This window comes from Cyprinus carpio, chromosome A21, assembly GCF_018340385.1.
Source record: "Cyprinus carpio isolate SPL01 chromosome A21, ASM1834038v1, whole genome shotgun sequence".
Lineage (NCBI taxonomy): Eukaryota > Metazoa > Chordata > Actinopteri > Cypriniformes > Cyprinidae > Cyprinus > Cyprinus carpio.
The window spans coordinates 18,016,604-18,041,694 of NC_056592.1; the positions used below are offsets into that span (position 1 = coordinate 18,016,604).

Sequence of the window (25,091 nt, forward strand, 5' to 3'; positions counted from 1 at the left end):
ATACATTAAATTATAACATTTTATGATACATAAAAATGCAGGTAAGTCTAAATTGTTGCAACGAAAACTTAGCCAAACTTGTTTAATGACACATTTTACAAATAATAATAAGAATAAATTCAAAATCAATTGCAAATGTTTTAATGAATGTGTAATCTACAATTAAATAAATCACATTAAATAGGGAGGTTCTGTAAAATTATTTTATTAAATGCATATAGTGCTTGCTTTGTTTGTTGTTAGGCAGGGCTTGGGCTTCAGTATCATCCTCTTTTTTCTGTTTTATACACACTCAAGGATTAAAATTCATTCAGTTAATTAAAAAAGAACCTAACTTACATTATAAAACAGATGGTTTCACAGATCAACGCCATCTAGCGGCGAACCATCGGAGTTTTGAAAAGATTCGAATCTATAAAGAAACGAAAATAAACATCTTTGAAGTTCAAGACAGCTTGGGTCGCGCGTTCTACGACTTTTCAAATGCGTTCTTTATAAACGCGTTTTCTTCATGTTCTCCATCTCTCCTAGCAAAGTCTCACCTTGAAAAGCGCCGGATTAAATTTCACTGGTGCCTTATCCTGTCCAATCAAGAATATCTGTTTAAATTTTTTGAGCAGTTTAAGTTTATTTAATTGTGTTGTCTTGACTTGAGATTTAGTTGGCAGTTTTAGTACATGTCTGCAGAGTTGGGTAGATTACATGTATTAAGTAGGCTACTTGTAATTAGAGTAATTACATTTTAAAACCATCATAATCAGATTACAGTTAATTTTTTATGGTTTGCATGATTACATATTATTCACACAATGGCAGTAAATTGTACATAATTTATTATTTCTTCTTAATTTTTTTTTTAATTGTCCTTTCTACAAATCTGTGCCATGCCATTTAGCTTTGACTGTATTCATATATAAATGTTGTGTAAATATATTTGCAAGCCGTGCTTCTGAATTAGTGTGAAATAGCACATCTCAAGCAATTAGACCATGCATATAAAAAAATAAGTTACCAAACACTGGTGATAGCTGTTATGTCATCATTATATCCAGTGTATTGATTCTGGAAGTCTGGACAAAAACAAATAAAATGCAAAAAATTAAAATTAAAACCTGAAACACTTTGGGCATTTAATATCATTGTTGTTTTCATGTTTATTAATGTTTGTCCATATAATGCAGGGGAACGTTTTTGTCAGCCAAACCCATTGAAATAAATATTTAATTGAAATATCTCTGAGGAAGGTAATATTTCAATAATTTAACAACACATTCTCCTGTTTACAGTTCTCTGATGTCAGTGAATGGTCACATTAGGTTAACAAATATATTTTGTAGTGTTCAAGTATTTAAATTAGTTTTATTTTACATTTTCATGATTTAATTATTAGCTTTTTAATCCACTCACAAACTCAATCCATTTCTTACATATAAACCCAGTTAGGGAAAACCTGGTGTAATGTAATGTTTAATGCATTTTATTATATGTAATATAATTTCTTTTTCGTTACTTTTTTTATAGGGTGAATTCAGGTAATCTGGTCCATTTTTTGCCATTTTGATTTCTGCGATTTATTTCGATATCTATTTAAAACATTAGATCAACACATTAGACTTTTCTGAAATCCCTAAGATGTTTTCTAACCACACCAGAAGAAAGAATGTAGATATTAGGAGACATGCCACACCTATTAGTCTTTTTGTGCCAAAAAATAAATATATAAAAAAATTCTAGCTGATTTTGTTCATATGGGACATATGTATTAGGCCTAAAAAAATCCTATATTCACCATACTTTATGCATGCAAAACACAATATCTCCTACTCCCAATATCAGGAAACATAATTTTTATCTCTACACAGGATTAACAATCTACTGTGTTAATTCATTTAAAACTCTATTAAAATTGTTTAACATTAGTTTAACATTATATTAACATTTTTAAAAAATCAACTAAAACTTAAGCAGTCTGGCCACATTTACACGCCACATCGTGATATAAAATATTCAGAGTGGGACTGTCACTCATCTAGGAGGCCTTTTGTGTCATGACAAAGGGTTTGCGATGGGGACATATGACATGGTTAAATATATAGACTTTCATAAAAACGGGCATAAAAGCAGCAAAGCCTTTATTAAATGTGTGTCCTTGGATTTCAAGAGGTACTGGATCACAATAATGGCCCCTTGTTTCCAGACAGGTCTGCTCATTAGTAATTGAACTCAGCCTTCATTCTCCCTACCTCAGCAAAAATGCACACACCAAGAGCACTTGTCTCCTGAGATAGTGAAGCTTGTTAAATTCTTGAGCTACACTTCAGTAAGAGGCAAATGAAGAAAATTGATCATGTTCGATTATAATGCAAAAAGAGGAACCATAATTTCATTTTACATCATATAACTGGGGATCATTAACTAGAAACGGAATGCTGTTTGGATCTACAATAATAAAAAAAATAATTCACTTTATACCCAGAATATGTATGACATATCATTCTTTAATATAATTTAAAGGCAGCGTTCAAAGCATTTTGTACAACATCAGTGCAAAACATATTTGGACTTGGAAAAAACTAACAAAAATCTTCTTGTTGCGTCAACTCGTGCAACTATAGAAAGCAAAAAAAGTTACTGTATTGCAACATATACAAATTAAATAATATACACGGTCCATGCATTTATGCACAGCCTCTATAGCTAAATTCACGAGTGTGTATGTGGGAGAGAATGTAAGTGTGTGTGTGTGTGTGTGTGTGTGTGTGTGTGTGTGTGTGTGTGTGTGTGTGTGTGTGTGTGTGTGTGTGTGTGTGTGTGTAGAGTGTGGCTCAAGCCATCAGTGCATCACAGTCCAGGTTTGGAGTTGATGTCCAACTTTCATGAACGACAGCTGTTCCCTCAGCCCGATTTGAAGAGCAGAATGGCCACTTGACCCAAGTAAAAGTAGATGAAATGCTTAGTTTCATGCGTAACATAACTGCCAAAGTTCCGTCCCACAATACAATGCCATGTCGGATTATACTTCTTATCGAACTCCTGTTGAAAAGCAAGAACAGTAATTTATACTTTACTAGAAGCAACAGTATTCTAGAAGTCCTGGCCTACAACAACAGTGTATAAGTCCATATTAATGCATTTACATATTTTATTATGTGTATATTGCAAATGCACTAAAATAATAATGTACATACTCTTCATTAAAAAGTAATGTTACATGGGTGGGTGTGGGTTAATGAAACATTTGGCTGAACGTTAGTTTAAAAGTATTGAAGTGTATTACAAATTCAAATGTTAATGTATTTTTGTTTTTATTTCACAAAAAAACTTTTTGAAATCAAGCAATAATTTAAGGAATAGTTCATCCAAAATTTAAATTTAGTGAAATTTACTTACTCTTAGGCCAACCAAGATGTAGAGGAGCTTTTTACTTCATTGGAACAGATTTGGAAAAATGTAGCATTACATTACTTGCTCACCAGTGGATCCTCTGCAGTGAATGGGTGCCGTCAGAATGAGAGCCAAACAGCTGATAAAAACATCACAATAATCCACACCACTCCAGATGATCCATTAACGTCATGTCAAGTTAAATCCTGCAACTTTCTAAGAAACCAATGCATCAAGGTGTTTTAATTTTAAAACACCACTTCTGTCAATAATCAATAACGCTTCCTCCAGTAGAAAAAGTTGTCCTCTCACATGAAAATCATATTTGTTTTGAAATGATTTCACTTGTTAACAGTGCTGTGTATATTTCTCTCCTAAATCAGATGAGATGACTTTTCACTGGAGAGAGCAATATTATGGATAAAGGACTCATAATTAGCCAGAAGCAAATATTTGAAGTTAATAATGGGTTTATTACAAGCTTTACGCTTCACATGTCATTAATTGATGGACTGGAGTTGTGTAGATTATGGTAATGTTTTTATCAGCTGTTTGTACTCTCATTCTGACGGCACCCATTCACTAGGGAGTGGTGTAATGCTCCAAATCTGTTCCCATGAGAAAACAAACTAATCTCCATCTGGGATGGCCTGAGGGCGAGTACATTTTCAGCAATTTTTCATTTTTGGGTGAACTATTCATGCTGTCTCACTGAATCTTTCTAAGAATCGAGATAAAACAGGAAATGATGTCTCAAATAAAATACTGTTGAAGTCTGTAGAGTGTTCAATCATAAATATTGTATGGATGGGTGACCTTTTTGATATATGCAGCAATGTCCTTCTCAATGTTGTACTTCTCCATGGCCTGTGTGGCACAATCCACTGCATCCTGCTGCATGTCCTCGGACATATCTGCGTTCTTTATTACTGCCTTCCTGTCAGTCATGATGGCTGTGAATATGAAGAAAGAGAAAAGGCAAAGGGGATTCACTGACTGTCTGGTATACAGTCAGCAGAACAATTAAGAACCTAGATCATAAAAATGAATTAGCTACTTAAAGCTTTCTTGTTTAACAGTGCCACCAAAAAAAAAAAAACTTTCCCGAACACTCCCTGCAACTGGTCGCACAAACGGCCCCACTCCCCACACCATTGGTTGAGTCAATGGTGCCATTTTGGAATGTAAAAAAAAAAAAAAAAAAAAAAAGTAACCTACCAATGGCTTACTTATAGTTGCGTATTAAGTTGTGATTGGAAAAAGTAATTAAACATCAGAAAAATTAAACTTCACCTTAAAGGACCGCATTTCTCATTTTAAAATTATGAAAAGGCACATTTTTTGTTGACAATGACAACCTGGTTCATGTTTAGACAAACTAAAAAAATCACCAAAAAATAAAATGTCTCAAAGCTAATAACATTCTGTAAAAGCTCATCTTGTTCTCACAACCTCAAGAGCCCTGTTGCTTTATTCTTGGCCTTTGAAAATCTAAAATATACACACATATTCTTCACTTACAAATAAATAAAACTAGAGGCTGACTCTCTATAATCGCTTGTCAGTTCATTTAATGGCAAATTCAGATGTAAATGTTCTGCTCTGGGACCTGTCTGAGTTTACAGAGTCATCTACCTTTCCAATCAGCTTATTAAGGAACTAGTGCATCTATTAAAAAGGAAACGTGCAGTCATGATTTGACAAAAAGGAGGCCACCTCAATCAGCTCCCTCTGCAAAAGACTCCCAGTGTTGGGCCCAGGAGAGGGAGAAGGCTGATGAAATCCATTCAGTGAGAAGGACGTATGAGACAGCACAGAAATCACATCTTTATCCAGCTCGATTTCCTGACATGAAACTAAACCAAGGCCAACTGCATATGCAACAGAGAGGTCATCTATGTCAGAGACATTTCGAATCATTTGCATTCGGTAAACTGACATTTAGATTTAGAGATTGACCGATATCATTTGTATGACTCATAACTTAAGGTTATTCTGAAGCTGAAGTGTTATTTTCACCTATCCTCGCTTAGTATGCAAACAACACTAAAACCACTTGTAGTTTAATTTCCCTGAACAGTATCAAAACATCCCAGCACAGCACAATTGGCTCAACCAATTGCATAGGCTTCGGACGGGATGATTTGTTTGACTGGCCAATAGCACACAGTTTAAAAAAATGTGCTAAGTGTCAAGTAACCAATATGCACAATTTCATTTGTTTGATTTCTGCTTTTTGAAAAAATAAATAAATAAAATAATAATAACAAGAATAATAATAAACATTTAATTAATAATTAAATATATGTACAATAACAATTATTATAGCAGTTCAATTTGAAGCTGAAGTGTGTGTTTTAATATTTTCTCCTGCCACTGCTTAACATGCAAATAAAACTAAAAGCCATTTAATTTCCATGAAAAAAGTTTAAACAATGTGGCACTATATAAAAACATCCCAACAGAACAAAACTGGGCTCAACCATTCACATAAAAGGGGAGACTATTTGTTTGACTGACAAACGGCACATGGAGGTGTGTTTGAATTTTTTGACAAAATAATGGGAATTTTTTATAGCGCTGTCAAGTGATTAATCCTGATTAATAACATCCCCAAATTTTTTTGTTTACATAAGTGTGTGTAGGCTATTGTGTATATTTATTATGTATATAAAATAGACATTCATGTATGTATGTTAGTGTTAGACGTGTCGGTATTCGGTAATGCGATATATCTCGGTAATGAATATGCACGATATTGTTATTGTGGGCATTTCTAAATACCATGAATAATCATATATTACAAATTATTCCGATTTGAAATTCATTTTAAGAATACTTTTCCCATCAACTGGTCAAAATGCACAACACCACTTTATGCTGCTTGAAAGATGTGTGCGCTCTGATGTAAACAAGCGCATGAGAAGCACGTGGGGGAACACGTGAGAGACGCGCTGAATGAAAGCACATTCACTCTCTGACAGCAGATGGCGCTAAACTGCAGAAAATGTAGCCTGGAAACCCCATAAATAAAGCAGTTGCATTACTTTATAAAACGTATTTAAATAGATTTAAATAGCCATTCAGATTTGTGTATTCACTATGGTGTTCACCACAGTGCCAAATACTTAAATATTTAGACTTAATAGGCTATTTATTTTCAGACTTTTTTTTACATTTTAATCTGGGCTACAACATGCTCTAGATATTGTTTGAAAGTGTTTTGATTTTTTATTGTTCGTTCACACTTTACATTAGGGCTTCATTAGTTAACATTAGTTTATTCATTAGTTAACAAACTGCCAATGAAAAATTCTTCTGAACATTCATTAATCTTAGGTATTCCAGTATTTAATAACAAGTTGCAACTGTGTTAGTTAATGAGCTAACATGAACTAAGACTTGTATTTTTTTTAACAAAGATTAATATCTTCTGTAGCAAATGTAGCTATTGCTCATTGTGAATGTTAATGCATTAACTAAGGTTAACTAATGAGATCTTATTGTAAAGTGGTACCTTTTGGTCTTTATAGTTCTTTGCACTTAAATCTGTGTAAAACTTTTAACTTTATACATTTTTCTGTATTGCTTTATTGTATTTAAATGTTCAGTTATTTTTGTTATAAGAAAAAAGTTATTAAATCTGTTATACTGTATTATGACCACTTTTTTAAAACTAAATTTCAATACTATGGCAATACCGCATACTGTGATAAAAGCATTAGCAATTAATTACTATATTTCTATCCCCCCCCCCCCCCCAATATTTAACCATTTACTTTAGCCAAAGACTACAGAATACCCTAGACATTTCACTCCTATAGTTTTGAATGGGGAAAAATGCAACGCTCAATATGGCCCCTCAGTCGCAGGAAGCCCTGCCTTCTGAATGAAGGAGCCAATCGCTAATCGGTAAAGTCAGCGCATCACTGCAGCTGGCGTTAGAAGCGTCCCGGTTGCTATAGAAACAGTCAGCGTTCTGAGACATGCACTCAGGACTGCGGACTGGCTGATCTAGACTTTATGACACAGCTGTTATCAGATTTCTTTGGTGATTTCAAAGATTAACTTTAATCGCAAGTCTAGTGAACAGTTTTGTAGAATTTGATGTTTCCCCATTCAAAGAGACAGGAGTTGCACTTGGATGCCCGAAAGGCGTTTCAAAAATGGCCGCTGAGTGACATGACTTGTCTTGGGACTTTGCTATAGCCATTCACTATTACAGTATAATTGAGAGCTATCAATTTTAACATTTATTAAGACTTAAAAAAAAAACTTCTAATTTAAGTGAACTTAAAACCATCTTCACTTAAACCCATTATAATAAATGTCATATTTACCTGGGTCCTTCAGAAGAAATATACAGAAATTGATTCTTTGTGCTTTGATTAACAGACGTCACAGCAGCTGGTTATTAGGTTATTTTAGCTGATATTTCTTTAAGAGCTGCCGCTGCTGAACGTGACGCATATCTGACATGCATCTTCTCTCAACTCTTTTTACCTTTTCTGACCCACTTCAGGTCTTAAAGTCTCTATTAATGAGCTGACGAGTTGAATTGAGTTTGTTAGATGAGTGAGACAGTACTGGGCTGCTCCAGGACAGTTTTGAAAACCATTTAGAGACATGTTCTTAAATTTGACTCATATAAAATATATTGCATGCATGCACAGTTTAAGGCAGCTTTTATCGACTTTTTGGTAATTTCATGACTTACTGACCATGGCATTGCATGCACGTAGTTTATTTCGCGCTTTGATATGTAAGGATACATATGGAACGCCTAACTATGGAAGGCCAAAAGGGTCAAAAACACATGAAATTTTACACATCAACAACGCGTCAAATACACGTATTTTACGCGTTAGACACGTGTTTGTGTGTGAAAAAAATCAGCACATATTGAACATGCCTTAAAAATCTGTTTCAATGGATCAGTGTCATTTGCTGCTGAAAACTTGGGTCAAACCATTTCTCTGAGCTTAAGGGGGTGTACCATTCATAGACTAAAGCCCCTTTCACACTGAGACTCCGGATAATACACGGGTAATGTGACCCAGCAATTGTTCACGGATCATTAGATTTTGGTTCATTCACACTGCCAGTGATTTCCCGGAATCTGTGCGTGCATTCACACACAACCTGTAAAGGTCCCGTAATGACATGTGACATCAGGATGTGACATGTAGTGTACGAGTCGAAAACGCTAGGCACGTTAACTTTCACTTAAGCTGGTGAACGATCTCAGCTTCAGTGTGGCTAGTGAGGAGCTAACTGATCTCTGCTTTATTACAGTTTGCACATATTTTTTCGTTGCAAACGTTGATCTACCTTCAAATCACCTGGTTAAAGAGTTGCACGATAACGTGCGTCATCACTACAACACACCCTTTACGACATTGGTTCTGGCTTTTGTTCACATAGAGCTCATTCCGGGACTGAACCTGGCAATGTTACTAGGTCCCCAACCCAGGATCGATCCCGGGATCTGTTTGCGTTCACACAGAAGGCGATCCGGCAATTTTTCGGGACCAACGTGCAGCGTGAAAGGGGCTTAGGATACCACCATTTAACATGTTAAAGATCAGCTTATTCAGCCTTTTTATTTTGTCCTTTTTTTGTATAGCCTATAGAAATAATATTTAAATTTGAGTTTTATGAAAAATTAGATTCCACGTATGCCTTTAGTAAATAAACATATTAGTGGACATTATAGATTTAACAGTGATCAAACTTAATTAGCATCAAAGCTTTAACATTTGTGTGGGGAAATCAGTTACAGTGGACGTAAGCAATCAATGCAGGTTTAAGACGGACAATTGTAATCAATATCTGTCTTTGGAAAACAACTTGAGCTTTTCTTATGCTTACATTTACAGCTATCGCCAAGAGGCTGCGCTTATTATGCACTCATCAGACAAACATGTAGGTGACATTATCCATTTAAATTAATTTAAAGACAAAGTATTAAAATAAGCCATTTTAGAATGTATATTAAACTTTCAGGTCAGGTATAAGAACTTGATTTGGCTTTCCTGACAGCAGAGGTATTCTACTGTAAAGCTATAATGTCCACTAATATGTTTATTTACTAAAAAACGGCATACATGGAGAAAAATTAGGCAATTTTATTTCTAATATAACAGGGCTCCAAACAAAAAAATCGAGTAAGGAGCCATTGGCTCCTATAAGAAAAAAACTTAGGAGCCAAATAATTTTTTTAGGTGCCACAGAATAAACTTGTTTTATTTATTTTAACGATTATTATTATTTATTTTATTTACCATTTCAATCATACTGTCATGTGTTTATGTCTCATCTTTTCTTGACTTTATCAGCATTTTAATCCATCTTGTAGATGACCTGGGAACTAAGGTTCACTTAAAGTGGGAACTAAATGTCTTTTCCAGCTTGAAATATACAGTCACAAAGAATTGTTCATTACACAGAATCTGTACCAGTATCATGGAGCATAAGCATCACTTGCCACTGAGTGTAGCTTGGGCTCCTCCTACATGAGACATTTCAGTAAGTTGTACTGTAGGATCTCTTATAAAATAGCCTACATTTTGATGTTAATTCATGTTCACTATGTACTATATTAGTAAAGAGAAAGATTAAATGGGTTCACTTGCCCTTGAACTGAGGCGCTAAAGGGACCGCGCCTGCCGCATTAAGGAGCGCCAAAACTGTATTGTTTGAATTTCGTTATGAATTCGGAATAATTTTAAAGCTGGGACTTTTTATTAAAAAGTTACAAAGCACAGAGCTTTTTGCAATTACTGGACGGCAGTTGCACTTCAAATAATGAAGTATCACGCATTAAAAGAACACAGACCAAGATCTTGTTTAGAAGAAGCCATATTAGTAATTATTATAAACGAGAATTGTTAACGATATCGCCAATATTCACACAGCTGACAGCTTTACCTGTTCTAGTTTGTTCAAGTTGTGCACGAAATAGACGCTGTATTTTCTGCACTTTCCCTTCTTACGTCTCCGCCATTTCTCTCTCGCTGCACAGCGGAGCTGCGTTTATCAGACTGTGTGCGTCAGCACTGATGTGCGCCAGAGATGAGGACTGTCTGAAACTCTCTTTTTCCACTAAAACTTTGATGCGCATCGTCTCAGTAAAAGATTTGATCGCAAAACAATTAGGAAAAAAGGCATTACATTCAAATTTTTAAGTTATAACATGTAAATATATACCCAGATAGCAATAACACTCGGGCTGATTCTGTCTGAAATGCGTGTCTGTCGGTTCAGTCTCGGCATCGGTGAGAAGATAAGGGACCAGAGCCGCGCCGACTCTACAAAACACTTCTGGCTGACAGACGGCTTTTTCTCTATGGGCCGATTTCGGCTGAAAGCTGTTGTACACGCGGCAGGTCCACACTCGGTGTAGTTGTGTGTATTAACCTTCGGCTCGAGTTCGTTTTATCACAGACGGGGCGCTGCTAGAATGAAGCAAATCATCCGCCGGAGAAAACTTTTTTAGCGGTTAAATCCTGAGGAGCTTTCGGCGGGTAGTCGCCAGTGGCGACCTCAGCAAAAACGTCACTCGCAAATTAATATTTATGGTCGCAAATGCGACTGTTTTAGTCGCAGTTTGGAGCCCTGTATAATAAATGGTTTTTTTTGTGAATGTTTTATTTGAATTTTTTATTTCTGTATGATATAATAATTAGGACAAAATGAAAAGGCTGAATAAGCTGATCTATAGCATGTTCAATGGTGGTATCCTAGTCTATGAATGGTACACCCCCTTAAGCTCACAGAAATGGTTTGACACAAGTTTTCAGCAGCCAATGTCATTGACCCGTTTAGATGGATTTTTGAAGTGTATTTAACACGTGAAATATGCATTAAATATGCGCTGATTTTTTTAACATGCAAACAGCACACATCTAACGCGTTAAATATGCATAATTTAAAAGTTGTTGATGTGTAAAATTTCAAGTTTTTTTTTTTTTTTTGGCCTTCCATAGTTCTCGTTCTGCGACTGACTAAATGCACTTCTTGTCAAGAGAAAAAGTGACAGAAGCAGCAGTTGTGAGTGGGGGTGGCCAACTCTAGCCCCGCCCCGTGTTAATTGCGTTAAACTTAAAAAATTAATAATCTGCGTTAAAGCGGTAATTTTGACACCACTAATTTAAGAAAAATGTTGTTTATATATAAAATATTCATATTTATAAATAATATACAGTACAGGTCAAAAGTTTGGAAACATTACTATGTTTAATGTTTTTGAAAGAAGTCTCTTCTGCTCATCAAGCCTGAATTTATTTGATCAAAAATACAGAAAAAACAGTAATATTGTGAAATATTATTACAACTTAAAATAAGTTTTCTATTTGAATATACTTTAAAAAAATAATTTATTCCTGTGATGCAAAGCTGAATTTTCAGCATCATTACTCCAGCCTTCAGTGTCACATGTAACATCCAGTCTATCACATGATCATTTAGAAATCATTCTTATATTCTGATTTATTATGAGTGTTGGAAACAGTTCTGCTGTCTAATATATTTGAAGAATAAAAGGCAGCAGAACTGTTTCCAACTTTGATAATGAATCATCATATTATAATGATTTCTAAAGGATCATGTGATAATGATCCTAAAAATATACACACACACACACACACTTGTGTATTTATATATACATAAATATACAGAGTGTACACACATATATTATGTAAACAAAAACCTTTATTTTGGATGTGATTAATCGCTTGATATAGCACTAACTAATATTTGTATAATCATCATAGTTACGGTTACTGACAAGCTAATTCAATTACAACAATTACAAAGTTTTCAAACAAAGATCACCAACACGATTTTGCAACTTATCAGCAGATCTGATAACTGAAGTAGAAAAGTGTGAATATCTGTCAGAAATATAGTGAAATCAGTATTGGTATCATTGATACTGGCCTTCAGTCATAAAAAAGATGCCATTAAACAAATAATAATAATAATAATAATAATAATAAAATACTGTCTTTGTTGTTTGTACATTAATTTGAAGACTGAATGTGAAATTATTGCAATATAAAAGTATATTTTAAAAACTTTAATGTTAGGTGGGGTTAATCCCGATTAACTGTGAAAACAGAAAAATGTGTGATAAATTATTTTATTTTTTTTAGCGATAATATTTTTTTTTAGTTCCATAAGTAACAAGATGCAAGAGTTAAGAATTAAATTTCATTGGGCAGAATAAAAGTGAGAGTAAATTATGCTGCAAAGCACAATAAATAATTCACACAGCACAGGTGTCTGCCTTTGATAAGGTCACGGAGAGGGAATCACGCAAAGCTGATATAACTATATGTTGCAAGCTGTGGCTATTTTTATTTCAAATTGAAATAACTTTCACCCAAGTGCTGCCATGTCAACAACAAACAGCATTTGGATGGACTCTGGTGTCCACAGATGTGTCCATTAAAGCCATACGGTGCTGATGTCCTCAGCATCTGCTCTCAATGCTCTCTCATGATTGGCAGAATTACGTTACGTAACATTTTTCTCCAGACGCCGAAGAGCTCTAACTTGCATTTCACGCCGCCGCCCTAAATATTCTCTACAAAAACAATTTACGCAGCTTATTTCTTCTAATAAACGTCGTTACACTGAAATCAGTAATAATGATTATTTCAGCAGAATTGCTGCAAGGTACAGGTAGCGGCGAGTGCTGCGTCCATGATGCTTCATTTTAATACAGCACTAATTACTAAACTTCCCCAAATGCATAACTTACATGTTTTAAATGCATTATTTTCCTCACGAGCTACATGGTCAACACCTCGGATGCATGCATAGGAAATAAATGCACATTGCTCACCCTCTTCTGATGTTTTTACTCTGGAATACTGTTTAACGCAGGCTTTTTTGGAGCCGCTGTGTTCACGCTTGACTTCTCTAAGCACTCTTTCAGTCGTAACTCTACCCATGCGGCTGCGCTCGTAACTCATACCCAACTTCGCGTCACGAAACCCGTGGAGACCCGCCCACCGCACTGCACCGGCTCTCTGATTGGTTCACGCAGAGCCTCTCCCCGCGTGTTACGAGCGTTTTCCACTAGCTTCTCACTCCCCGCATTTTATTTCATCCCACAATGCACCAGGGCCCGCCTGGACTCAGAATCCCACATCCTCGTCGGGCCAAAGGTATTAGGTATTACTAGAATTGTTTATCAAACTATATGAAGAGTCAAGTTTATATGTAAGTTATTGGTTACTAAAACTTATGATAATTACCTTAAATATTGTGTTGACCAGTGGTTCTCAACCTTTTTTTGGGCCAGCGCCCCCCTACCCATTGTCCAGGTCCCTTACCGCCCCCCATTAAAATAAATGTAGTCTGATCGTCTTCACTATAAAGTTGATTGTTATTTTATGTCTGTAATGAGGACTACTATTATATGTACAGTAGGTTTCCATTCAAATATTTGGGGTTATTGCGATTTTAATTAAAGACAGCTTTTTTTGTGAATGCACATTCATTTAGAGTTTTTAAGCATGTTGGTGATTTTCGGTGCTTTGTCGATGTTGAGGTTTATATATATATATATATATATATATATATATATATATATATATATATACAGAAGAGTGTAGAGAGAAGAGTTTCCTAGAACTCCTGAATATCCTTAACTGTTGTGATTTTACCTCTAAATTTTGGGTGGATGTTTAAAATTAGCTTTCAGTGAAAAATTATAATATTACCCAGTTTTATATATTGAAAAATATATTGAATTCCGTGTTTTCTGACTAAATTTTGGTGGGTCGTTATCACATTTACACATGACATGTAAATGGAAGAAATGTAAATCATCCTTTACTATATTTCTTAGATTTTGTGAGAATATTTCAAAGCATGCTTTCAAATACAGTCCATGTATTCATTCAAAGTCCATAAATTTCAAATCATGCTCTTATTTTTTGTATGTCAGTGTTGTGTGATTTATGATATTATGTTCCCTGTCTTGCACTGTACATGTGCAACAAAAATTCTAGCTAACTGTTTTGACGGGAAGCTCGACAGCTGCGCTACAAAAAGCTGAGCAAACACTGAAGTAAGGAGTAGTGGAAATGACACACCGTCTAGTCTAGTAGCACTGGTGTAAACTGGCAGGTAACAAATACTACACCGCGACACTTTGCGTCAAATCGCAAAGATGACCATTATAATCAGTTTCTGTCACTGAACGCACTCTACAGTGAAAGTTCTATTTCTGACGCACTCCACGAGCTTGCGCAACCGCTCCAACTAGGCGAATAGATATGGAAACTTCTATTTGATCCTTCCGGTGTAGAGTCGGGACATTCCAGATCATATTCGTACATCTTTGGAATAATCTCGCCTCAACATCAAGTTCCCCAAGAACACCTCAGCGTCCCCCGATGACATCCGAGCGGTCCGTAGTGTAGTGTTCACATTTGGAATCAACTAAGAATAATTTCTTATATAAGCTAATATTTTCACATACTTATCTACAGCTAGATGTAAAAGACAAATGTCAAAATTGTGTTGCTTTTGTGTGCCAAACTACGTTAAATAATTGACAAAAGAATAAATCATAATCACCTCAGTCATTTCATACACTTCATATATATTTGTATGCTTCGGACTGCAAGTTAAATACTGATTTCTAGAAAAATGAAGCAAAGAAAACAATATTTTACTTGAACATTCAATCTTTATTTAAAGAAGGGTGAAAGACAGAAAAATCAACACCACAATCTAGAAATATAAAGTAGCCAATTATGGGGGTAAAGAAACACCACTGCCAACACAGCAAATGCCAACAAATGTTATTTGAAAGGTAATTTTTGAAACCCTAAATAAACTACAACATCCCCCTGAAATTTTGCCTATTATCCCACCCTTCCCACGAATTCGCCCCTATTTACCACGCTCCTCATGCTGATTCCATCCAAAGCAACTGATCCAGCCTTCTGGTTCCTTGCTCTGCTTCTTTTTACACCAAAAAACAAATCTCACAAAAACAAAAGAGGCACCTGGATCCCTTCTGCGCGCATCAATGGGGCTCCACGGAAAAAGAAAAAAATGAATTTGGTTCTAGAGAAGCCAATTACGACGTCAAGTATCCTTTAATTGTGGTTTGGTGGGGGGATGCGGGGCTGGGGATGGGATCCTCTCCTATGGTTCCCGTTCCCGGTAAATTGATCCCGCTCCATGTATGTATCCATCCTTATCCTAATCCTAATCCTGCTCCTGATCCTGAACTGATCCAATGATCCGGCTCCAAGGATCGGGATACAGTGAGCCCCTCCTCCAATCCAAACCTTTGAATACCAGCAAAATCAAAGAGAGGGAGGTAACAAGTTAGAATCACAGCTAAATGAAGAGCTTCTATCATTGAAAGCTTCTATAAATTGATCATAGGAGCGGTATTCTTTCTTTCTTCTTTTTTTTTTTCTGTGTAAATGACAAAAAGGATACCAGACTGTTATGCTCTCGAAGAAATTTAGAACACCACCTAAACACATTAAATTGTGCTTATTCATTGGAAAAACAAGCAAAACTAAACTAGAAAAAAAAAGACACTTCCTCTCGACAAATACACAATTTACATGAGAACAACTGCACATGGCAAGCCTTTATCTTGTCTAATAAAAAAATCTACGTGAGGGTTCAATAGTGGCCAAATCCCAGAACATTTTGGACAACAGGCAAAAATGTTTTTGTATTTAAAAATTAAATGCTGTCTTAATGTATGCACAAGCATCACAACATACAGACAGTACACATGCATGCTTAGCAGCAATGACCAGTGAGAAAAGGTCAATTAAACGGGGAAGGGGAGTGTTGTGAAGGGAGGAAGTATGGCAAAGCAAAACTAATGTGTTACTGAACTTAGAAAATCCAGAGTACTGGAAGTCTGTAGAAAAACAACAACTGCCGTTTTGAAGATGACTAAAGCCGCTTGCCGTCATACCATTGCCTCCTTAAATGAAATGCCTGCTCCTCCTCCTCCAAATATCCTAATATGAATGAACTGTGCTTCAAAATCCTTTATTCCAAAGCTTTCCTTAATCCTGCTCTTCTGTTGTCTATAGAAAGACATGAAAAGGTAAAAGTAGAACAGTTTTTCAACGAAAAAATAATCCCACCCCAGAAAAAGCCGGTAATGAAGCATCATTAACAAACTAAAACAGTAGCAAATTAATTAGTCACACATACAACTATTTAAAGCATTTCAACATGTCCCTTGTGTCCAATATAGTACAAGGGATGAGTATGAAGATCCAGTTAAAATGGGGATGCAAGACAAAGACACAACAGGGTCATGGGATAGGAGACAACAAACAAACAAACAAAAAATAGGATTGACGAGAAAGAAAGGAGAGAAAGGATAACGTCTACTTAGCTACACGTAGCTGTCATTAGCAGAATGACAGTCAAAAAATTAAAATAAAAACTAACAAACCAAAAATGAGAGAAAGCAAACTGGGGAAAGTGGAGAGACGAAACAAGTCAAGAGAACAATGAAGTACAGCAGTGGGTCCAATAGAGGGCGACACGGTGTATATGATTGTGGCCAGCCAACTAGCTGGAATGTGGATGTTTAGGTGCGGGAACGGGAGCGGCTGTGGCGGGGCGAGTAACGCGGTGATCCTCGGTTGCGGCGTGGAGAGTAGCTGCGACTGCGGCTGTTGCTCCGGCTGCGACTCCTGCTGCGGCTGCGAGAGCGCGAGCGCCCATAACTGGGGCTGCGCGGGCCATCCACCTTTACGCGAATGTAAGCCGTCTCCCCCTGAGGAACATAATGGGACACTTTCTAACGAAGAACTACCAGATCTCAGGTTACTCCTAAATAATGACTCACTTGGCGAATCTAAAATAGATTAGTTTTTTGTTTTTAAGATTTAGCGCTACACCAAATTACACATTCTTCCAGATGTGGCCCACTGATAAAATCACTTACATTCAAAAGAGCCATTCCATGGATCCTCCTAGTCCATGTGGCTCCATCATGGGTCTCTGACATCAAGCTTACCTTGATATTCCCAAATCCTTAAGCTATGCCCTGTCCTGTCCAATGGCCGTCTACGTTTACAAACTCACACCTACCTCATGTGACCGGAACTTAGTGTTATCCAGCTTTCGAACGGCGTAGGTCATGTCTTCTTTGCGCACAAACTCCACAACGCCGGTGCCGTCTCGGAAAACGTCAGCATAACATACATCACCTGCTTCACGCATGTGATCCTTAAGGTCCTGCCAGCTGCCACTAGGAGGAAGTCCTGGACAAAAAAGAAAATCACAACCATTACATAAGTAGATCCTTCTTTTTACGAACAGCACCATTTCGAGGAACGAGTAAGACAGGAAATTCTGGTTTTGCGGGTATTTTCGCCAATAACTATGGGAACTTTGAAAGCGTTCTTGAGGTACAAATGCCTCTTATGATATCGCACTATTTAAAGATCATAAACGCGTGCATAACAGCTTCTAAAATTAAATTAATAAAATAACCAGAATTATAATTTAGATAGCAAAATTGCAATTCTGCAAATAAAAAAAGTGATGAAAAACACTAATAAAGTAAACTCTGTAATCTGGTTAGTCAGTGCGCAAATTTTCTCAAATGAAGACCAGGTAACGGTAATCTCACATACAGTACACAGTGAATCTCACATAGCTGCAAATGGTTCTCAGTGCTGTCAAAATAAAAGTCTGACACTTAGCAGCCAAACAGAAAAAGAAGGGGGGGGGGGGGGGGGGGCACTAAAGAATACTAAAGGCTGGACTACACGACACAACTTTTAAGATCAGAACAAATTTTAAAATACCAGGCAATAATACACTTGCCATTGTTTTTTTTTTATAATTGTTCTAGTGAAAAACTGGACTAAAAGATCACACACTATCTGACTTTAAAGGGGACATAACAAACAGTTTCTGCCAATCTCATGTTAATCTAGAGTACCTAAAGAGTAGTATTGTATCCTTCATATCTCCGAAGAGTCGTTAGTTTTATCAGATTTATAAAATACAGAAACAGCTTTCTTCTCTCCGAAACAGTCGAGCTCCTGCAGGCATGCCATGGGCGGAGCTAAAGAGTCAAGAGCATGCACAGCTTTGCGTAGCAATCATCTGCAAGCGGTCACATTGACATAAAACAGGAAAAAAAAAAAAAAACCTTTATTGACTTATATTTTATTTGATTTGTTTATGAAATATTTGTCACCGAAATGCTGGGAAAAAACACACTTGTACTCGTTAATTGAAAATTTAGTCATGTTTAGCATGAGAATCCAACTCTTTAACAGTTCGAATGCATGAAATAGCATTAGACCTCCCCTTCAAGTCTTTCAGAGAAAACAACAAACTCATGCAGTAATGTAACCTCATTTCTAGGAGACACGACAAATGAAAATATGTAGTAAAATTGGTTTAAAATATAAAACATGTTGTCTTTCAACTTGATGGAATCAGTCTGAAGCTAAAAAGAACAACAACAAAAAAAATGTTGGCATCTGTGCCCATCCATACACTATTACGTGGGAAAGGAACCTATATTGTATGACAAAAGATGTGACAAACCATGCCTGTCCACTGACCTGACACTATGACCCTGTACTCTGAACGCCTGGATGGAGGGCCATATCTGCCTCTGGGAGCTCCAACTCCACCACCACCACCTCCACCTCTTCCACCTCCCCTGCCACTCCTCGGGAACTCCACTCGAAGACGATAGCCATCATAGTCATAGCCATCTCGTCCATACACAGCATCCTCTGCATCTCTGTAAACAGAAAATAATCAGTGCACAGAAAAGCAATGCATTTATAACCCTCATGGGTTACACACAAGGACGTTGGCGCATGCGCAGAATGTTTTTACTCACAATCACTATTTACAAATTTAGAGCATTTCATTTTAATGTACTGCATACTTAGGAGTTTTGTATACTTCTCAGAATTTTAGTTAAGCTGATATAGATACATTACTTAAACTTACCTACGTCAGTGTTAATCTAACGTTAGTTGACGGATTTGCGCGCCTCATATGAACACTTAATTTAGAAGACTAGTATTTGCGTATAAAACAGGTATTTATATCATATAATAAGTTAGAGACAATATCGTCTTGTTGACTATTCCTTTAGCAACACATATACACGTAGTTTTGGGCTAGGCTGGGTTTGTTAGGTTTGCGTGTTTAACGTACCTCGGGTCCTCGAACTCCACGAACGCAAACGGCGGACCTCCTCTTCTGTTTTTAAGGTCGATATCCCGAATGGCTCCGTATTTATAAAACACGTCCTCTACGTCCTTGGTGCGAATATCGGGGGGTAAATTACCAACGTATATCCGACAGTCGTTGTTCCCTGCAGGCCCTCGAATTACACCGCCAGACATTTTCAACCAAAAGTTACACAAACGACGCTGAGAATTTGAAACGATTCGTCAGGTGATATGACAGAAACCCGTTAGCACTGCGGTATCTATATACGTTCACCAACCTATGCTACTGGTTATATTCAAAACGTTTATCTACCAAAGAAAAACAACACGATCCCTCCCAATATGGCGCCGTCCCCTTCTCCCTCAACAACACACGCTCGCGACGCTCCGCGGAAGGATACGTGCTTGGCAGTACTGCGGCAGCATTCACGAGTTCAATTGAAACCATGTTATTTTTTATTTTGCATTAAAACATTATTTGATCTGCATTTAACCGACATCACAAATCGTATATCAGCATCAGTGTTACACCCATTCAACCTGATTTAAGGTGACGTAATTCATAAAGTTGCTGTAAACCTGTATGACTTTTTCTTCCGTCTTTTATAGGCAGAATATGAGGGATTTACAGTCTCAGTTACACTTTCATTCTGAAATAGTCTCTCTTTAAAATTAATGAAGGGTCATTAGACTGTCATAGTGCCTAACATTTTTTTTCACCCATCACACTAATTTAAAACGATAAAATGATGATATCGTGTCACATTACCCTTTTAAAAACGCCTTTATTCATTTGGTGCAAATTTTATGCATCAAATGCAGTATCTATTACCTATCTAAATGTATAGTACAGTCAGCTACTATATTATTTTGTAGAATGAACGATTTTAATTTTTGGATATTATCATGGTAATATTCGGGCAAAAAAAAAATATTAAAAACATGAAACTAATCTACTTGTCATAAATTCTGTGTGAATGGTGGAAACAGCATGAAAAATACTTTCACTTAGTCCCGGACACATTTGGTTTTAGTTCAAGGCTGAAATTTTTATAAATATCAGGTTTACACATTAGAAATTCATACAGCTGTAAATAACATCCTCACATTGTGACATCATCTCTATACAAACCCTTTGTAAAATCAACACAAACACAAACCAAACATTCTGAGAAATTATATAATATGTCTTTAGACATAAGCTAATGTTTAAAAAAAAATTATCTTGCATTTTATTTTTTATTTTTTCCAACCACAATATGCCTAATAAACCCCCACAAACCCTAATGAAACAGATCATGACCTTGTGTTACAGTGTCAAAACAAGAAGGCATGCAGTGCACTTAATGTGGACAAAGAAAGAAACCAAATAACACATTGCACTCAGACAGGATTAATCATTTCACTTATTCATTGTTCAGTACATTTACATTTAATCATTTAGCAGACGCTTTTATCCAAAGCGACTTACAAATGAGAACAATAGAAACAATCAGATCAACAAGAAAACAACAACGGTATACAAGTGCTATGACAAGTCTCAGTTAGTCCAGTACAGAACACGTAGCCAGGTTTTTTTTTTTTTTTTTTTTATTATGAATATGATAGACAAGAAAAAGAAAAGGTAAGTACTAGTATTAGTTGGTTAAGTGCAGGCGAAAAAGATGAGTCTTTAGATGTTTTTTGAAAATGAGTAAAGACTCAGCTGTTCGAATTGAGATCAGGAGGTCATTCCGCCAGCTTGTACAACTACCTTTGTAAACTTAAGCATATAATCCAGATTCATATCATTTCTTTTTCATCCGATGACAGACTCTTGGTCTAATAAATACAATTTAAATGTACACCACACACACACACATACACACACACACACACACACACACACACACATCATCATCATCATCTTTTAATGAATCAGTGTGTTTCTGAACATGCTACACAAGTGCAGCCATTAGTGTGCATCAAAAAAGCTTTGGTTTCTCAGTCACTTTTAGCTTGTTTATCTGCTAGCCTTTGCTTACCTTCACTCACAATTTTCAGTAGCGAGAGCACAATAGGTACACACATGGGTAAGAAAAGAGGAATATAGATGGCAAATTTCTGATCGTCTGGAAAATAAAGAAGATGCAAAAGAGAGGGGTCAAAAAAGGCCCTCTCTGAAGCCAGAATGGGCTCCCGGCTGTACTGAAGCGCAAAAGCCAAGTTCCCAGCCTCCAACTCGGCGACAGCAGACTGTAACGACGTCCCTGCACTGGAAACCTGTGCGAGAAATAATAGCAAAATTGTGCATTTTATAATTCCTACTGTTCAGGACTAAATGTTACAGCGGAGCTATTTCATTATGTGATGAACTATGAACATCTGGACCTCCCACCTGCTGTGCGATGCTGTCATTGATGACGATGTTTCCAATCTGGTCGAGGAGCTGAGCGAGTGAGGTGATGGTGGTGCTGGCAGTGGCGATGTTCTCCACACTGCGGCTCCACAGGAGTCGGTCCAGCTCCCGATCAGCCAGTCCAGCGCTGCCTAGGGGTGCAGCATGAGCCTGGAAACAGAATAGAGAAAGTGAAATGAAACACTTTCATCTGGGCAAACGTGCATTTTTACTTAAATGTATTAAAGTCAAATCTTCAAGTACTAACCGTTATTGTGCTAAGAACACACCCATCACTTTTGCCATATTAATGTTAATATCTACAGGACGTTCAGCTTCAGATCCATACATTTCATTCAGATTGTACACCTGGGGATGTAGATGACATCTAGGCTTGTTTGCAACATCCAGCACATTCACATTATTTCATATTATTCACAATATTTAATATAAGTACAGAAGCCCTGAACCGCAATGTGAAAAAAAAAAAATTCACAGGTGAAATACAATCTGAGTCATTAATCTGATTATATTTGTATGGTGCATTTAAACATAGCCACTGAGAAAAGCAAAAAGAACACAATCTATGTTTAAATGAATATATCTGGACAGTACCATAATGCTGCCCCAACGGGGGCTGTGAAAGTTGTTAGAGGGCGCCTTCATTTTGCTGTGGTCTCTGATATAGAGAGGAGAGTGGTGGGCATCTGGCACATAGAGCAGGAAGTTCAAGACAGGGTTAGATGAAGCTGCATTGGAACCTGCGTGAAAGAGAATACCAGTACGTGTAAATCTACATGAGCTTAAACTGTTCATTAAAACCGGATCACATCAGTTATAGGTCAATTCTTACCTAGTCTGGCCTCAACAGGGTTGATAACATGTGACAGGTTGTCTGCACTGAGTGTATAGGCTGACACACTGTTGTCAAAACGAGGGTTCACACCCAGAACGGCATAATACAGAATCTGAAAAGAACAAACACACAAATAGCAAAGGAGAACTTTGGCTGGACAGTATTTCCAAAATATTATATCAGGAACGAGAATGAAAAATTATTAGATACAAGATACTTGCATTTAAAAGTTGATGAATGCAATCCAAAAAACAAGGAAATCATAACAAAGGAATAATATATCTGGCACCCATAAATGAGAACTTCAAATTTAATGTGAATTGTGTGAAGAATATAAATACAAAAAGAAAATAAACCTTATCAATACAACTAATATTATGAAATAATAAAATTCTCAGCTGTTGTAAAATATGCTCTTGCAGCACTCCATGTTTCTTAATTTCTCTTATGTGTAAAAAAGCAGCTCTAATCTGTTGTTGCATAAACAGTACAGCAAATTCTCTACCGACTGACACACTTGTAACCATTGCAGGGTACAGAATGTTCCAGCAGCCCTGTGAGAAATCACTACAATTTAATTGTTCTTAGGTACCTAAGAGTCCACTGAAAAGTTGGCTATAGGAGCAAGTTTGTTAAATAAAGGCTGAATGTAGCTTTGAATGGCACCCTGAATATCGCAGTGAAGACTGTGCAACTTTGGGTCTGGGTTGAGCAGACTGAATGTGATCTCGTAGCCTAAGAGATAAGGGCGAGATTAGATAAAGAAAATTAAATGAGTATGCTACTGAAAAAACAAGCCAAAATGAGGGAGAATACTCACCAGGACTGGATTTGATGGCCCTCATGCTGTCTGCCATACGCTTCTTAGTCCCTTTGGTCATGCGGACACGTTTGCTCAGAGCAGCTACTATATATACTATATAGGGGAACATAGCAGCGCAGTGCACAGTTGCCCCATGTACACTTTTACATCCCGAAAGTAAACAGCCAGAATGAGCATACTGAGCTTCAGAAGCGATTTCAGTATGGATTTTTTTAAAAGAAATAAAAAAAGAAAAAATACACAAATGCTCTGATTCTCTGATTCAGTAGGGCGGAGGACTCAGGGATCACATACACAACCACAGACCCACAAGAATTCTCAGAGAGCATGTGTAGGGACAGATCTGCCTCTGTGGAATGAGAAGTAAACAGCTCAGGGACAGGTAAGCACCATTAGAGAGATTAATTTACTTTTAAAATTTTTTGTTTGGAATAACCCAAAAAATATTAAAAAATCTATATTTCAGGGAAAATACATGTTAATAATGCACAGAATCAATGTAAAATGTGCCCAATTTAGCCAGAATGGCTAATTATCACCTGTAGTCCTCGGGCGGATTGTTGGAAAAAGTAAAAAGATTTCAAAGCATACACTACAATCCATATAAATGTTCACAATTTTGATTCAAAAACCACCTTTTTTTATTTTAAGAGAGACCACAATAACTAATTAGATCTTTTAGATCTGTTGGGAGTCTATTTTTAGTTATGGGTTCCTCTAAAAGCAAAAGATAATGAAATATTTGATTGGACTTACTGAGTATTTAATAAATAATTAAATAACTGGTTAAACAGTCATGTAAATGTTGCTGTTTTTTATTTAAAAAAACTGTTGTTGAGTGTTACATTTTCTATTACTTTTCTGTACAAAACAGTGATGAATCCCCATAAAAAAGGGTTTATTTGTATACCCTAAATAAATAATTAGCAACAAGAAATCCTCTAGACCTGCAGCAGTGGGCTGATTCAAGGCATCTTCCTCCATTGCAGGGCTGCCATTGCTGGTGACTACCGCATAACCCGGTATTGGATAATTCTATCCAATCAGACGACAGAAGGCATCAGATCACAGTTAAAGGGAGGAGGGTTTAGTGTCACTCCAACTTCCCTAAAAATCAATTAATTTTTCTTCCGGTTTGCAGTTAAAAAATAATGCCACTTTTAAAGGGTTAGTTTCTTTTTTACAGTCTATTGTTAGTTTACGGTTCACCCAAAATAATAAGAAAATAAAGTGTAAAAAAAATTAAATAAATAAATAAATAATAATAATAAACAAAATCACAACTAAAATAAATAAAAAGCAAATTCTTAATTTACTCATTCTCATGTGTTAAACCTATATGCATGTATTTCTTCTGCAGATCACATTAGAAGATCATTTGAATAATGTTGATAATGTTTTGGTTACCAATGACTTCTGTTGTAT

General features: G+C 36.5%; 2 protein-coding genes and 1 pseudogene across 6 annotated transcripts; all 3 read right to left on the reverse strand.

Annotated features, from left to right (window-relative positions):
- Positions 1-2,480: 2,480 nt before the first annotated feature.
- LOC109109187 (dynein light chain 2, cytoplasmic-like) lies at positions 2,481-13,396 on the reverse strand. Of its 4 annotated transcripts, none has more exons than XM_019122327.2 (4): positions 13,235-13,396; positions 4,201-4,337; positions 2,816-3,033; positions 2,481-2,763 (listed from the first exon to the last, which is right to left on the reverse strand). In XM_019122327.2, the coding sequence occupies exons 1-3, from the start codon at positions 13,362-13,364 to the stop codon at positions 2,896-2,898; spliced, it is 405 nt and encodes a 134-aa protein (XP_018977872.1). In that variant the 5' UTR covers positions 13,365-13,396; the 3' UTR covers positions 2,481-2,763; positions 2,816-2,895. The 4 variants fall into 4 exon arrangements, with proteins under 4 accessions (XP_018977872.1, XP_042567090.1, XP_042567091.1 ...); XM_042711156.1 differs by having other exon boundaries at positions 2,481-2,754; positions 2,801-3,033; XM_042711157.1 differs by having other exon boundaries at positions 2,481-2,754; positions 2,797-3,033.
- Positions 13,397-15,071: 1,675 nt separating this feature from the next.
- On the reverse strand, positions 15,072-20,000 carry LOC109109186 (serine/arginine-rich splicing factor 1B). 2 transcript variants are annotated; one of them, XR_002021031.1, is made up of 5 exons: positions 19,594-20,000; positions 18,984-19,168; positions 17,491-17,663; positions 16,355-17,173; positions 15,072-15,701 (listed from the first exon to the last, which is right to left on the reverse strand). XR_002021031.1 is itself a non-coding variant. In XM_019122325.2 (4 exons), exons 1-4 carry the CDS (start codon positions 19,782-19,784, stop codon positions 16,985-16,987), a joined length of 738 nt encoding a protein of 245 aa, XP_018977870.1. In that variant the 5' UTR covers positions 19,785-20,000; the 3' UTR covers positions 15,072-16,984. The 2 variants fall into 2 exon arrangements, 1 of the variants encoding a protein (XP_018977870.1); XM_019122325.2 differs by having other exon boundaries at positions 15,072-17,173.
- Positions 20,001-21,223: 1,223 nt separating this feature from the next.
- Positions 21,224-24,890, reverse strand: LOC109098892 (annotated as a pseudogene).
- Positions 24,891-25,091: the final 201 nt, after the last annotated feature.

Excerpts from the sequence above, each read along its gene's own strand:
- LOC109109187 (XM_019122327.2), bottom strand. The coding sequence starts at position 13,364 with ATGAGTTACGAGCGCAGCCGCATGGGTAGAGTTACGACTGAAAGAGTG. Across the intron at positions 4,338-13,234 it reads AGTAAAAACATCAGAAGAGG|CCATCATGACTGACAGGAAG; the intron begins GTGAGCAATGTG and ends TCATATTCACAG. Across the intron at positions 3,034-4,200 it reads TTGCTGCATATATCAAAAAG|GAGTTCGATAAGAAGTATAA; the intron begins GTCACCCATCCA and ends GCTTTTCAACAG.
- LOC109109186 (XM_019122325.2), bottom strand. The coding sequence starts at position 19,784 with ATGTCTGGCGGTGTAATTCGAGGGCCTGCAGGGAACAACGACTGTCGG. Across the intron at positions 17,664-18,983 it reads GTACAGGGTCATAGTGTCAG|GACTTCCTCCTAGTGGCAGC; the intron begins GTCAGTGGACAG and ends TTTTTTGTCCAG. Across the intron at positions 17,174-17,490 it reads CTAAGTTCCGGTCACATGAG|GGGGAGACGGCTTACATTCG; the intron begins GTAGGTGTGAGT and ends TATGTTCCTCAG.